This window comes from Triplophysa dalaica, chromosome 23 (genome assembly GCF_015846415.1).
Source record: "Triplophysa dalaica isolate WHDGS20190420 chromosome 23, ASM1584641v1, whole genome shotgun sequence".
NCBI lineage: Eukaryota > Metazoa > Chordata > Actinopteri > Cypriniformes > Nemacheilidae > Triplophysa > Triplophysa dalaica.
In genome coordinates this window covers 14,616,086-14,629,888 of record NC_079564.1, presented here as the reverse complement: position 1 = coordinate 14,629,888, position 13,803 = coordinate 14,616,086, and the positions used below count along the sequence as shown (strand labels likewise).

Here is a 13,803-nt window from a genome sequence, read left to right as displayed (position 1 = left end):
TGATCAGGACTTTGACGCAAAGCTTATTACTTGACCACTTGTCACATAGGTTTAAAAGTGGACCCCAAATGTTGATTTGAAATATTGTGGTGCCAGTTTGGTGTTTAATGTTATCATTAAAAAAATAAACGCACTGTGATACATTAAACATATAATGCAGTTATAGTCAAGAAGACACACAGATGAGCGGTTAAACCACAAGAAAACCAAAAAAAGGTTTACACCGGCTTTTCTGAAATGTCACCATGAGTTAAATAATAAATAAAGCTGAAAAGTGTATTGAAATCTGTCTGGGCATATAGAACGGTTGCACCATTATTGCTGCTGATCAATAAGACACTAATAAACTTACTAAACATTTCAAACCCATGGATGGTTTTAAGAAATAAATAGTACAAAATAAATCTAAAGAATTTGTTTAAATAATATAGGCCCGGCAACACAGCTTGCTTTAGTTAAATTTAGATTTAGTGTTACAGTATCTATGCTGTGAATGCATGGCAACCATTAGGGAGTTCGTTTTTTAGTTTTTTTTCATCCCGCTTTTCAACACCCCCACCCACACTCATACACTCAGAGAAATCTACTTCATCTTACATTAGATGTCTTTTTATGCTGTTTTGAGGAGTCTAGCTGAAGAGACCAAACAGAAGATATCAAAGAATGTGCAGTTGGGACACAATAGCAGAGAAATATAACAATAGAGTTTGATTGACATCTCTCCATAGAGATCCGTTTCCCCAATAGAATTTGACATTATTTTAGAAGAGAATATTAAACTCAAGAATCTTATGGCAGATGTTGTGGTATTTGACATAAGATGTTGCATTACAGTTCTCTGCAGCATTGAGGTCAGTCAGTTTAGAGTGGACATGTGCCATCAGTGCTGAGAGTTTTATGGTTCTGTCAATGTATGTATATATATATATATATATACAGCGGGGAAAATAAGTATTTGACACATCAGCATTTTTATCAGTAAGGGTATTTCTAAGTGGGCTATTGACACAAAATTTCCACCAGATGTGGCCATCAAGCCAAATATTGAATTCATACAAAGAAATCAGAACATTTAAGTATACAAGTTCAGTCATAGTAAATAAAGTGAGATGACACAGGAAACAAGTATTGAAGAACATGAAGGTAACAAGGTGCAAAATGGCATAGAAAGGCAGGAGATCACCTGAAGTCTGTCAGTATTGAGAGAGAAACCCTGCCCCTTATCAGTACTAATTGATATCAGCTGCTTTTGTTCTAATTGATGGCCTATAAAGGCTTCTCATTACCTAGGAGGCAAACAGGAAAGACTTCATGATGGGTAAAAGCAAAGAACTCTCTGTAGATCTTCGTAATCCTATCGTTAAAAAGCATTTTGATGGAATGGTTATAGGCGCATTTCCAGAACGCTGAATGTTCCTGTGAGCACTGTGGGGGCCATTATCCGGAAATGGAAAGAGCATCAGTTCACCATAAACCGGCCACGATCAGGTGCTCCACGTAAGATCCCTGTCCGAGGAGTCCAAAGAATAATCAGGAGAGTTCTCCAAGAGCCAAGAACCACTCGGGCAGAACTTCAGGAAGACCTTGAATCAGCAGGTACTGTTGTTTCAAAGAAAACTATAAGCAGTGCACTGAACCGCCATGGCATCCATGCACGCTCACCACGCAAGACTCCATTGCTGAACAAAAAGCATGTTGAGGCTCGGTTAAAGTTTGCGAAAGACCATTTGGAGAAGCCTGTGGATTATTGGAAGAATATAGTATGGTCAGATGAAAGCAAAATTGAACTTTTTGGCAGTCATTCTACACACCATGTTTGGAGAAGAAATGGCTCTGCCCACCACCCCAAGAACGCCATACCAATAGTTAAGTTTGGGGGTGGAAGCATCATGGTTTGGGGCTGCTTTTCAGCAAGGGGTACTGGCAGACTTCATATCATTGAAGGCAGGATGAATGGAGAAATGTACCGGGACATTCTGGATAAAAATCTGCTGCCATCTACCAGAAAGCTGAAAATGAAAAGAGGGTGGACATTTCAGCAAGACAATGATCCCAAACACAAGGCCAAGGACACAATGAAGTCGTTTCAAAGAAAGAAAGTCAAGCTGCTTGAATGGCCCAGTCAATCACCTGACCTAAATCCCATAGAAAATCTATGGAGAAAACTGAAGATCAAAGTTAATAAAAGAGGCCCAAGGAACCTTCAAGATTTAAAGACCATTTGTGTGGAAGAATGGGTCAGAATCACTCCTGAGCTGTAATCACCAACAAAGGCTTTTCTACAAAGTATTAAATAAAGTTTGTTCAATACTTATTCCCTGTGTCATTTCACTTTATTTATTATGACTGAACTTGTTTACTTAAATGTTCTGATTTCTTTCTATGAATTCAATATTTGGCTTGATGGCTACATCTGGTGGAAATTTTGTGTCAAAAGACCACTTACAAATCCCCTTACTGATAAAAATGCTGATGTGTCAAATACTTATTTTCCCCGCTGTTCATACATATATTAGTGCATTTTGCAAACTTCTTGGGGTGTTTTTGAGCTTTCTTGCCTTGGTGAACACCAGTAATAAATAGAGTCCAGATTAATTCTTCTTTCCAGTGCGATGTGCTCTAACAATGTGTGGTGTACAGAGCGAGAACATGTTCTGTAGATGTGAAAATGGCTGTTAATGGCTCAGCGCAGCTGTAAATATCAGATGACGTTCTCTTTTCGTGTGGTTTTGCACTTGATGAAAATACAGGCCTGAAAATGAGTCAACCTCCTGAACCTCCTCTCAGCTCTATAAATCTCACTGGTGGTTTACCACACAGACATGTTTGGTCTCAGAAAAGCAACCGTGAGAATGTTATTACTCATGTGGAGAGTGTAATGGGCCATTTGTTGTAGAAAGTCAGGTTTTGTTGGACAGAGGATGGAAGACTGTCCTTGTTGTGGTAATTGGTGGTCACTATTAGCTTTTTCATGATTGAACACTAACCATCCTGCAGATACCAGTATTCTTATTGACTGATGCTGGAAAAAGTCAAACGTTGATTGATAGAAAATGGTTTATCATTGTGAATGTTATTTATACTCTGTAGTCATTCTGGACCCATGACTTGCATTCTTATGAGGAACACAAAAGGAAAACTTGTGACGTATAAGAAGGACCCTCAGCAGGGAGGATAAAAGCAACTTGAATCCTGCTTACCTACGTGCTATCCTTAATCTGTTCTTCTTGTTCTTTTCCTCTGGTTTACAGGAACCCAGGGGACGACAACAAGATGCTGGTGTGTGATTTGTGTGATAAAGGCTATCATACCTTCTGTCTACAGCCTGTCATGGATGCCTTACCCACCAGCGGCTGGAGGTGCCAGGTAAGCTTGTGTGTGTGTATAGACTCTGCTTGTGGTGTGGTGTTTGGGAATATTCCACAGCGGGACGGTGAGGACAGGAGTTTTTTTAGTGGTTGAAAATAGCCTTTGTGCATGTAGTTGTTTTATTGCAGTTGTCTTGGTGGATGGATGAAGTGCTTGACAGGCTTTCGGACCTGCTGTGAGAAGAAAGAAGCTCTTGCAGCACTTTGATTCATGCTTTAAGCCTCTGGATCAGCAGCATTCGAACACACTCTCAGAACTCCTGCTTTTTTGTTGTTTGTGTTTGTTTCATATTTCTGCGGTTCGTGTGCATGCTGAGCTGTGTAGTTTTACCGTAGTGGTTCTGGTGAGATATCTGTGAATTCGTCACTCAGGTTAAGCATTTGTTTTTCACTGACATGAACTCCAGCTAATGAGATCACACTGCATTCTGAATTTATGAGCCTTACTACTAATTTTAGAAATGTAAACCACTGAAGTAATTTCATTTAGAATGAGTTGCTCTTCAAATGGGGCATTGTGGTTAGAGCTTAATAATCAATCCTACACGCATGCATGTGTAAAAATAAATAAATAAAATAAAAACCAGATCTGAACCAGATCTCTTTTGGCTTCTTCGGTCTCTGTTTTGCACTTGGTGCAGGTGTTGAGGAAGCTCTTGCTGTCATCAGAATTGAGCAGTAACTAGATACTGGAGAGGCTTTTTAACTGCTAAGAGTCTGTGGGTGATCATAAGAGTCGATTCTTCAGTGTCCTGACAGGCTGTCCGTGATGAGCTTTAAGTGTCTGTTTATTGATTTGTCTCAAATTGTGATGATTTTTTTTTACAGCTTTCCTCCTATCAAGTGCTGATATGGAGGCTGATAAAGTTGATTTACATTTTTTGGAGCTGTAGAATTTACATGTAAATCTGAATTGAGGTTTTTGAGAATGCCCAGAAAGTGCACAGTCCTGATTGTTAGTCATTAACAGATGTAGATCAGCTGTTTCTGCTCACTGGTGTGATGGCTGTCTTTCTAAAAATATAGATAGTCAGAATTTGTCCTTTTGAGTTACTTCTCTGTCTTTACATTAATACCAGGCTTTAAAATGTATTTTATTGTCTGTATTAAAAAACAAAAAAATGAATAATAAACGTGTGTAAAATAAGTGTTAAAAGTGGCCACATGATTATTTAATATATAGACTATTTTATCATTGACTTTATGAAAACAAAACAACTGTGTTTTTACATAAAACAACATTTGTGTTGCTTGCACTTTTAGAGATGGATGTTTATGTATTTTTTTGACAATAATGCCAGACTAGGGGCCTGATCAGACAGAACGCATCTTTTGCTGTTAGTTGGCAGGGACCGTTTTGCGCGCTGCTAATGCGCGCTAGGCGCCTCGCGTTCTTGCCGCCTGCTGCACGCCTCACGTTTTTGGCGGAGCGCTCTGTTGTAGTTGAAAATAACTACAACAGAAAAATATATGTTTCTTTAGAATAACGTACTCATACATTGTGCCCAACGTAATCAGAAAAAAAACTAAGAAAACTGTCTCACCTTAGTTTGTTTAACAGTTATGATTTTAATGTAGGTGTGTTTTTTAAGATATGAAAATGATGGTTGTGTTATTGCAGAACTGTCGGACATGTGCTCAGTGTGGCATAAGAGCCAGAGGTCAATGGTCTTCAAATGGTCTGATATGTGAGGGATGTCAACAACAACAGGAAGCAGCTCTTCTCTGTCTCATCTGTGGACGGAGTCAAAGTACAGACAACCCTACAGACAAACACACCTGCCCTACCTGCAAGAGGTAAGAAACTGTTTGAAAAAGAACCACTTTGTGCCTTGAATATCTATAATAGCCTCTGAAATGTTAACACTAACATGGATATGTCATACAAATGATAAGCGTCTGATCTCTGAGCAATCATCACCAGATTCACAACTGTTCATCTTATAACATGATTTTTATAAACATGAATACTGACTGAATGTAGTGCCAGAGCTATTGTGAGCATGAAGAGTATTGATTTAATCTGCATTGCCTTCTTAGACCAATATCAACCAATAGAAACACTGGAAATTCACACAGATCTGTACAGCATTGAAATTGAACCGCTGGCTTTGAGAGTGACACAATGAGTCTTTGTGTAAATGTGTGCGTGTCAATTCTTCATCTAATGGATTTGATGATCTTGCTTTGAGGATTCACGAGAGGTCAGATTTAATGAAAGGCTAATGTGTTATAGCGCAGTATTCACACAAGTGCTGTTAATCTGTGTCATCTCTGAACTAAAATAAGTCATGGTGTGTGCAAAGATCCTTGCAATTTATTATGTCAAAGTATTTTAGGAACTATATACTATGTCTGCGTAATTAGTATCTAGTACTTCGTACCCTTAGTTGTTATTTTTTCCCTCAAGATTTCTGGTGCTGGTATACAGTTTTCTGCTTGTAATACACATCAGCCTCTGCTCTGCCCAGAGTTTTTGCTTGTATTTTGTCAAAATAGAGATATGATTAGTGCCAAAAGTAGACGTACGCTCTCCTGCTGTCTGCGATCAGGTCAAAGGTTTCTAATCATAGACTGGGGCGTTGGAGTTCATTGTGTAATTCTCTCTCTCTCTCTCAGATGGGTTCATGTGGACTGTGAGAGACAGGAGGGTTCTGACCCGGATGGCCTGGTGAAGGATGGTTACACCTGCAGCGTATGTAACCAGGTGGTGGAAGAGACTGGGAACGATCAGACTGTCAGCCGCCAGGAGACGTCGCTCGCTGACCCAGAGCCAGCCTGAGGGTGAGTCCATATTTGTGATGGGTTTGTTTGCCGTCCGTCTGGCAATATTACAGCAGTCATCACCATTGCATTGTTAGCTTTACAAAAAAAAGGAGATGGAAAAGTGTGATTTTGGCAGGTTGCACATGAGCTAAAGAGATGCTCAGCATTATCATTTTACTCTATTGAAATCCAGCTTAGTTTTAAGCGTGGGCGGTATGACCCCTAAAAATTATACGTAAATTATCATCTTTTTCACAGTAATGATAAATAACTAAATAGAGTTGTATGTTTATGTATTTTTAGAAACTTATGTGTCTACGCCACATATGCTAAAAAAATTAAAGGGCTGCAAATCCAGGGGGGTTTCTACAATTTAAAAACAGTCAGTGGTATACCCAGAATGTCCCTGTGAAGTTTCAGCTCAAAATACAACACATATCTTTTATTACAATTTGTTGTACATAGCCATATGTGGCTGCAATGGAAAACGCACTGTTTTTGTGTGCGTCTCTTTAAATGCAAATGAGCTGCTGCTCCCCTTCCAGAATGCAAAATATGACGTAGAGCTCTTACACATGTGATTTGGATTACATTGAGACAAGCAATATGCCGGAATGCGCAATTATGTATGAATTGCCTTATCCAACCAATACCATACACTAACTGCAATAAAAATCACCTCAATGCCTTGTTCATAAATACGGATTAAATGGAGAAGACAAAAACATAGCTAGAACAACATAGCTGTATGAAATGTTGACTATTGATGATTAGTCATGTGCATGCATTCAGAGTACTTATATATGTCTGACAGGTATGTAAAGATCACCAACCAGGTTGTCTTACAAATGCAAACTCTGTTTCTATCCGTTCTAATTGTTGTCGCACTTAGGACATACGAGAACACACTGAACTCACAGAGAAAGACAGTGCCATAACTTTCTTTCGTTGTAATGAATAAGCTTTACAGAAATTATGTCGGTCACAAGTCTTCTGAACCGAGGGGCGCTCTGCGTTTTACCACTTACATTACGACATAACTCCTGTCTTTGGACCAATGTAAAGTCTCCGGTTTAGCCGGGAACATTTACACAACAGCCGCTAACATGCTAAACACATTATTAAAGAAAGGCTATTTCAAAGCGATGTGTAATACTTACTTCTTCCGGAGATGAAGCTTGATCGCGAACAGCCAGTACTGATCCACTCTTGAGAATCATTTTTATTTGGGGAAACCCGTGCTATACTTTAAGGCCACCGGGTCCCGGAGCTTAGATTTTTCTACAATTCCAGCTACCGGAAGCTCTAGCTCCCGACCTAGGGTTTGCTTCGATTCGTGGTCAGCGTCATTCGAATGCCCCGGCGTAGACATTTCCAACAAATCCTGGCTTGTTTCTCTTAAGTCTTTCCAGACCGGAGATACGGGCCGGTAAATGTTGCTTTGTCGATCCGAAAAAAGTGCTTCTTGCCCGGACGTAGAGTTCTCGAAAATTTCTTAGACATTTTTGTCGCTGGCTAGTGACAACATTTGCTCTTGCCTGAAAATGGTTGACAGCGTGTCTCTGGCGAAAGGTGAAGCTACCGGCTCATAAGGTGGAGTCTTTGAGGGGTCATGGGCAGGCCTAAACAATGTGATATCAGATTGTTAGGGAATCCTCAACAGCCTGCTTTGTGTCACTGTTGTGGTTTAAAGGAGATTACAAAAAGAAGAATAGATGAATTTGTATAACTACAGGGTGTTTCTGCACACATGCTGGCGACTCAATTTCTGGTAGATAAACTTTTAAAAGTGCATTTTCTGGGTTTGCGGCCCTTTAATACACTCCTCCTCCTGCTTTGGATTTGGTTGTGGGTTCTGTTGATCTGTATTTTTGTCTTCATTTCTTTGTCAGCCTCACTCGCAATATCTATAATGTATATGAAATAGTCTGTTGCAGTTCACATTTTATTTTGTCACAACGGCCTATATTTCCTATACTTTCATACCACTCAGGTCTACTTGATTTTTTGACAGCAGTGTTCTACTGTTGGTCAGCTGCAATGGCATTGTGTGTTTAGTGATGTTGAGCACTGGTTGGTTGACTCAGGAGGATAATGTAAAAAAGGGTTGGTTGAGACTGGCATTGAATGTGACAGAGATGTAATGCATGGGCCTAACTGGAATTACAGTGGGTTTGTCAGTTTAGCAGGAGAGCTGAGTATGTGTGCAGGTAAGGAAACGCTGACGCAACATAAACTCTCAACATCTTTATAATGTATGCCATGTTTTTTTGTGCAAAGGAAACTTGGACATGTCATACTCTGCTTAATATCCAATTTAAATGTTCAGGCCAGTAGTAGACATTTAGCCTATGCATTATATGGAGAATATTTAGAGATCTTGATTTTCATTTATTTTTGATGTTGTATTTACAATTATTTACTTTCTATGAAAATGAACTAGAGCAAGCCCCGAATTCCTGTTTCAAAGGGAAGTATGTCAGGATGGGGCAGAAAATTGGCTTTGTCATGTCATTTTATGTGGTCTTAACTGGCGCCCTAAAGTATCTTTAATAGGCTCAAAGTCTGGATCGCTGGAGGTCTAGAAAGCTCTCTGAAACTCTGCCACTAAAGAAAGGAAAACAGAATGCATCTATTAGCAGCTTCCTGTGCCTACGGCCCCAGCTGGCGTCCTATCATTGAGGCCCTGAAATACTAAAAGCAAGTCTTATTTTCTTTTTGCCCATTATTATCAGACGTAACGACAATGGACTCATCCTCCAGCCCAATAGAAGCGAGATGAATCTTCCATCCCCCAACTGCACCTTATTTATTACCAATGATTTTCCCCCTGTGGGCTCATGGTGTTGAGTTGATGTATGTTGGCAAGTGGTTGGCAGAAAAGGATGCGATCAGACCCTGCAGTATAAGAGCTCTTTGTAAAGCCAGGCTTGCCAGCAGCAATGCATTGGGTCACTGCCAACAGCTAGAGGAAGCAATCATCCCATTGTTGAGCCCAAGAGAGAGAGAGAGAGAAAAAAAAAGAGCGAGAGAGAGGGAGAGCGAGAGAGCGAGAGAGAGCACTTATGAAGACAAGAGACGCCCACCTGTTAACCAAAACTACCACACCCCCACTTCCTGATAAACACACACACAGTCAACATGTCTTTCAGCACACACACAAAAACACGTAAACACTAGGACTGGCAAAAATGAAAAAGTACGATATCAATACTAGTGAACTTGTATGATTTGCAATACCACAGCAATATTAGGATAATGATTTCTGGATTGAAATATCCACAAAACGGTAAAAGAATGTTAAAAATTTAATTCTATTTTATTATTCTATTGTATGGAAATACAGAGTTATCTGAAATTTACCCAGTGACGCGGTCTGTCAGTGGTTTCCTATTCACATTATCCTCAATTTTTGGTTTAACTTCTATAAAAACCATGGAAGGTGCGCTACATCATACAAAACTGCCATGTACAACAAATGTCTCATGCAAGCCCCCAAGAAAATTCACAGTGACACAGTGACAACTGTATTGTCAAATCAATTTGGGATTTAGAGTTTCATTCAAATTGAATGGAATTAAATAAAATAATTTGAATTTAAGCGATCAAACGTATTATAAACAAATCTTTAATTTGTTACCTTAACCATGGATGTGATATCCGAAGCCTGACAGATTGATTTCCTTTGGATGTGGAAGTAACCTTTCTTTACAGCATCATCACGCTGCAATTTGTTGTGAATAAGCAAACTTTAGGGTAAAAACTCTCTCTTAAATATATAGTTATTTTTAAATTAGTACTCATTTAAATAGTAACCAAATACTTGCTTGTAACTAATGCATTTTTGAATTAAATAAAAAATTACTGTGTCCCAAATATTATACACTGTGTATTTAAAATATGCACTGTAGTGTATGAATTTAAAGAGGGTCGATTTATTTAAGGAGGTTCGTCCTACTTACTAGGTTTCCCAGACGATGTCAAATGACTGCATAAATTGCATGTCATTAAACTCAAGCTGTACATTCTACTTTTCATATAATTTGTATCTGTTCTGCCCATCGATTAAAGCTTAACTCCACGGGAGAACTTTGCTCTCGCAGCGCCTAATAGCCGTGCCTCACGTCCTCTATGTAAGCGAAACTTCTATATTCATATTTTCTGTTGAACGAGCGCATCATCCGGGTCACCTCTTATATTTTTTTATTTTCATAGTGAACACACTACTCACACTGATTCTACTACAAAATGGCGTAGAATGGTGAATAAATTGTGTCGCACCTTATGTTTTGGGTTTTCAAATCATTCTACAAGTATTATAAAGTAATAAAGAAATATTAACGATAAAGTGCAAGCAATAAAATAATTTAAATAAATGCAAAAATCCTATTTTCTAATAAAAATGCAAACTGCTCATTTGACCCTAGTATCGACTACAGAGTAAATTTAAAGATAATTGTGTGTTTGTGTACTCAGCACGCACACACACGAGCAGGTGATTTCAGAGCTTGTATCACACGGTCAGTAGATGGGTATTTTCCCATGGGTGCTGTAAAACGACTCCACTGTCCATCTGACGACGGCTTCTGTTGTCACGGACGCTTGTTGCCGTCGGTGAGTCATCCTGACACAGCCCAAAAGATCTTCCGCTGCGCTCACTCACATTATCCGGCACACACCGTCACCTGGACTCGTGCACAGATGGCTGATGGGAGACTGGCTGATTCCAGGTCTTGTGATCTTGGGAAGTGTTCGCGGATTCGACTGCAGGCTATAGGCCGTCTGATGTCAAATCCACACTGGGTTTAAACAAGCCTTTACATTCATCTGCTTTACTCTGGAGGAGAGCTGCCAGGTGACACCGTCAGGTGAGGATTTGTGAGTGAAGGACTCGTGAGAGTTCACCTGATAAGCACTGATAGCGTGTCAGTGTGCTGAGATCAGCCGGCGGCTCTCTTCTGGTCTCTCTGGAGTTTAGATGTGTCAGTATTCTCCTTAAATGTGTCCTGTCTGTCAGGCTGGAGTCATTGTGCCATCAGTTCCTCATGATCCCAGCAGTTTTCCTCTGTGTTTGAACTCTGTATGTCCGCTTGAGACCCCCTAAGGCCTGTTTATATGTACAGGGGAGCATATCTACAGTAGTTTTCACACATCACTGGATGGACTGTACTGTAGCTCAGCAGTTTATTATTGTTGGGCTGCCAAATTGCCGTGGAAGGGTGGGAGTATTTGGAGAATATATAATTTTGTTATCAGCGGTCAATCTTAGTGATTTTTGGGGGGAAGAAAATGACATTTTGGAGCTGGGGTGAGTGAGTACATTTTGATAAACCTTGAGTGTTTTCTTTAAAGCATGGTAGTAGGGGAGGGAATGGTGTTCTTTAGACCATGACTTGTCCTCCTGGGTTAAAAATAGTCAGCAACTCTGAAGCAGTGAGGCTTTCATCATGCTTTGCAGTGCTAGTGAAGTGTTAGTGTGGATATGTTATCAGGACAACACAAACAACATTCCTTCAGCACTTTTGACTGATGCGTGATCATCCTGACACTGTATCCTGACCCCACCACACTTGAACTCATTCCACACAAACCATTACTCAAATAAGACTGCCAAATAAGAGCTGGGTTAAAAAAGTGGTCATGTTATGTCACTACCTTGGACAAACACTACCATTCATAAGTTTAGTGTCACAGGCCTGAAATGTTTTTCAATTTCTTGAAAACTTTTAATCTGAAGGCATTTCAATGTTAGAATTGGGTTACACCGTGTCTACATCAGACACGGCGTGGCATCCATTGGGTTCCAATGCATTCTGTTGTCTTTTATCCAGTGTGGACATAGTGTAACAGAGGAAAATAGTTCTTTCAACATAATTCATTTCTTTCATAACTAAACAGATTTTTTTTTTAAGTATAGGAAATCAATGACTTGGACCGCATAACAAAGAAAAAGCATAAATTTAAAGCACTAAATACATTTGAATTCTTTCTACACATTTTAATTTAGTCATTTAGCGGATGCTTTTATCCAAAGCGACTTACAGAGAGTTCAGGGAGCAATAAGCGAAATGTCATACAGGAGCAATAATGTTTGATATACTTTCTATACTGTTTAATAAGCATCTTAAAGTATGTTAACAAAACAACTACAGGCAAAACAAAACAGAAAATTGCAGTTTTTAAACACTAAGCAGACAGGAGACGTTTTCAAAATAATCATGTTCACACGGTAACGAAGCACGTAATGTGCACATGACATAAGTTGTCACATATTTTCATTTTCTACTTCACACACAGATGACTTTTTAAACTTGCACACAAACCTATTTTTAAACGTCTGCATTTTCAGGCACCCAAAACTATGTTGTCTTCTAAATGAACAACCCAAACACATTACTCATTTTCTGTTTTTAGATTAAGACCGTAAGCAGGTTTCTATCACTCTGGCTTTATTTGCATTTTGAATTTTCGCATAAGAAACGATTGATGCAAACGACAAATTTCGAATTAAAAACTCATAATTCGCAAAAAAGTTTTTACGCTCGCTTGAGGTGGTTTTTCATTATTGAGAAAAAGGGTTAATGCAAATAATGGGAGATGGAAACGCATTTGCTGAATAAATTCCTCCAAAAAGCCACGTAATTGCACTATGAGACGGCCTAACCTGACCAACCAGAGTACTGATCTTGTTACACAGCATCAGAAATGTTGTTACGCTCATTCTTGAATGCCTGAGCAAAGTATTTGTGTAATTGCCTCTTAGAACTGTCACGAATGTGTTTCCCGAACAGCAGGCATCCACAAAAGCACAGCATTTATTGTGTTTCATAATCGTATGCTTGCTCAAGTATTATTCTATATGAAAATCATTATATTCAGTGTACTTTTCTTACATATTTTTAGTGGCAGTTTACTAGGAAGTGACCGTTGATGAGTTGGATGGAAACGGTGCTTATTTGAAAATGTTTATGCGATATTCCAATTTTGCTCATTAGCTAAATTCGCAACTTTGGGTGGAAACCCGGCTACTGTTGTGTATACAACCTTTCAGAATGACACCTCAAGAAACTGGGACTTGATTTATTTTGCTCTTTTGTCACCTCAAAATCCCCCTAATTACGTCCAAGGACTTTAACTCTTGAAATGTTGCATGTTTAAGGTTAGGAGGTTTTTTCAACCGTTGTTTTTGTTTCTTTGGTCCTGAGCGAGGAAGAGCTGAGAACATGACTCATGTTTATTTCGTGTATCAGCAGAGAGAGAGCAGGACAGGGAAATTTGTTGTCATGGTGACGCTGCTCAAGTATTCCTCTTGTCTGTTCAGAGCGATAGAAGCGTGAATGGATGATGGGGCAGCGGGCAGGACAGTTTTACACACACGTGTAATATTGATACGAAGACAATATAAGTGTAATTTCTTGCCTACTGAATCCTTTCAGCAGTGATTTTAATGCTCTCAGAATACCACCCCAGCTTACTGCAGGGGCATTGTTAACTTATATAAATCATAATAAGTCACAGACAGACCCTGTTTTTTTTTGCATTAAATAAGCATTCTAGATTACCTGATATTTTATTATATAGAATGGTTCACCGGCTGTGTGCTGTGTGTTGAAAATGTTGCGTGTTGTGATCGCAAATTGAGAGGAGATACTTGGAGTGCTTCTCCAGA

General features: G+C 39.3%; 1 protein-coding gene across 1 annotated transcript in view; it reads left to right on the top strand.

Annotated features, from left to right (window-relative positions):
- kmt2ca (lysine (K)-specific methyltransferase 2Ca) overlaps positions 1-13,803 on the top strand; it is a 114,754-nt gene that overhangs the window by 52,719 nt on the left and 48,232 nt on the right. Inside the window, 3 exon segments of the mRNA XM_056738844.1 lie at positions 3,252-3,366; positions 4,990-5,165; positions 5,988-6,145. Of these exon segments, the coding sequence (XP_056594822.1) occupies positions 3,252-3,366; positions 4,990-5,165; positions 5,988-6,145 (449 nt within the window).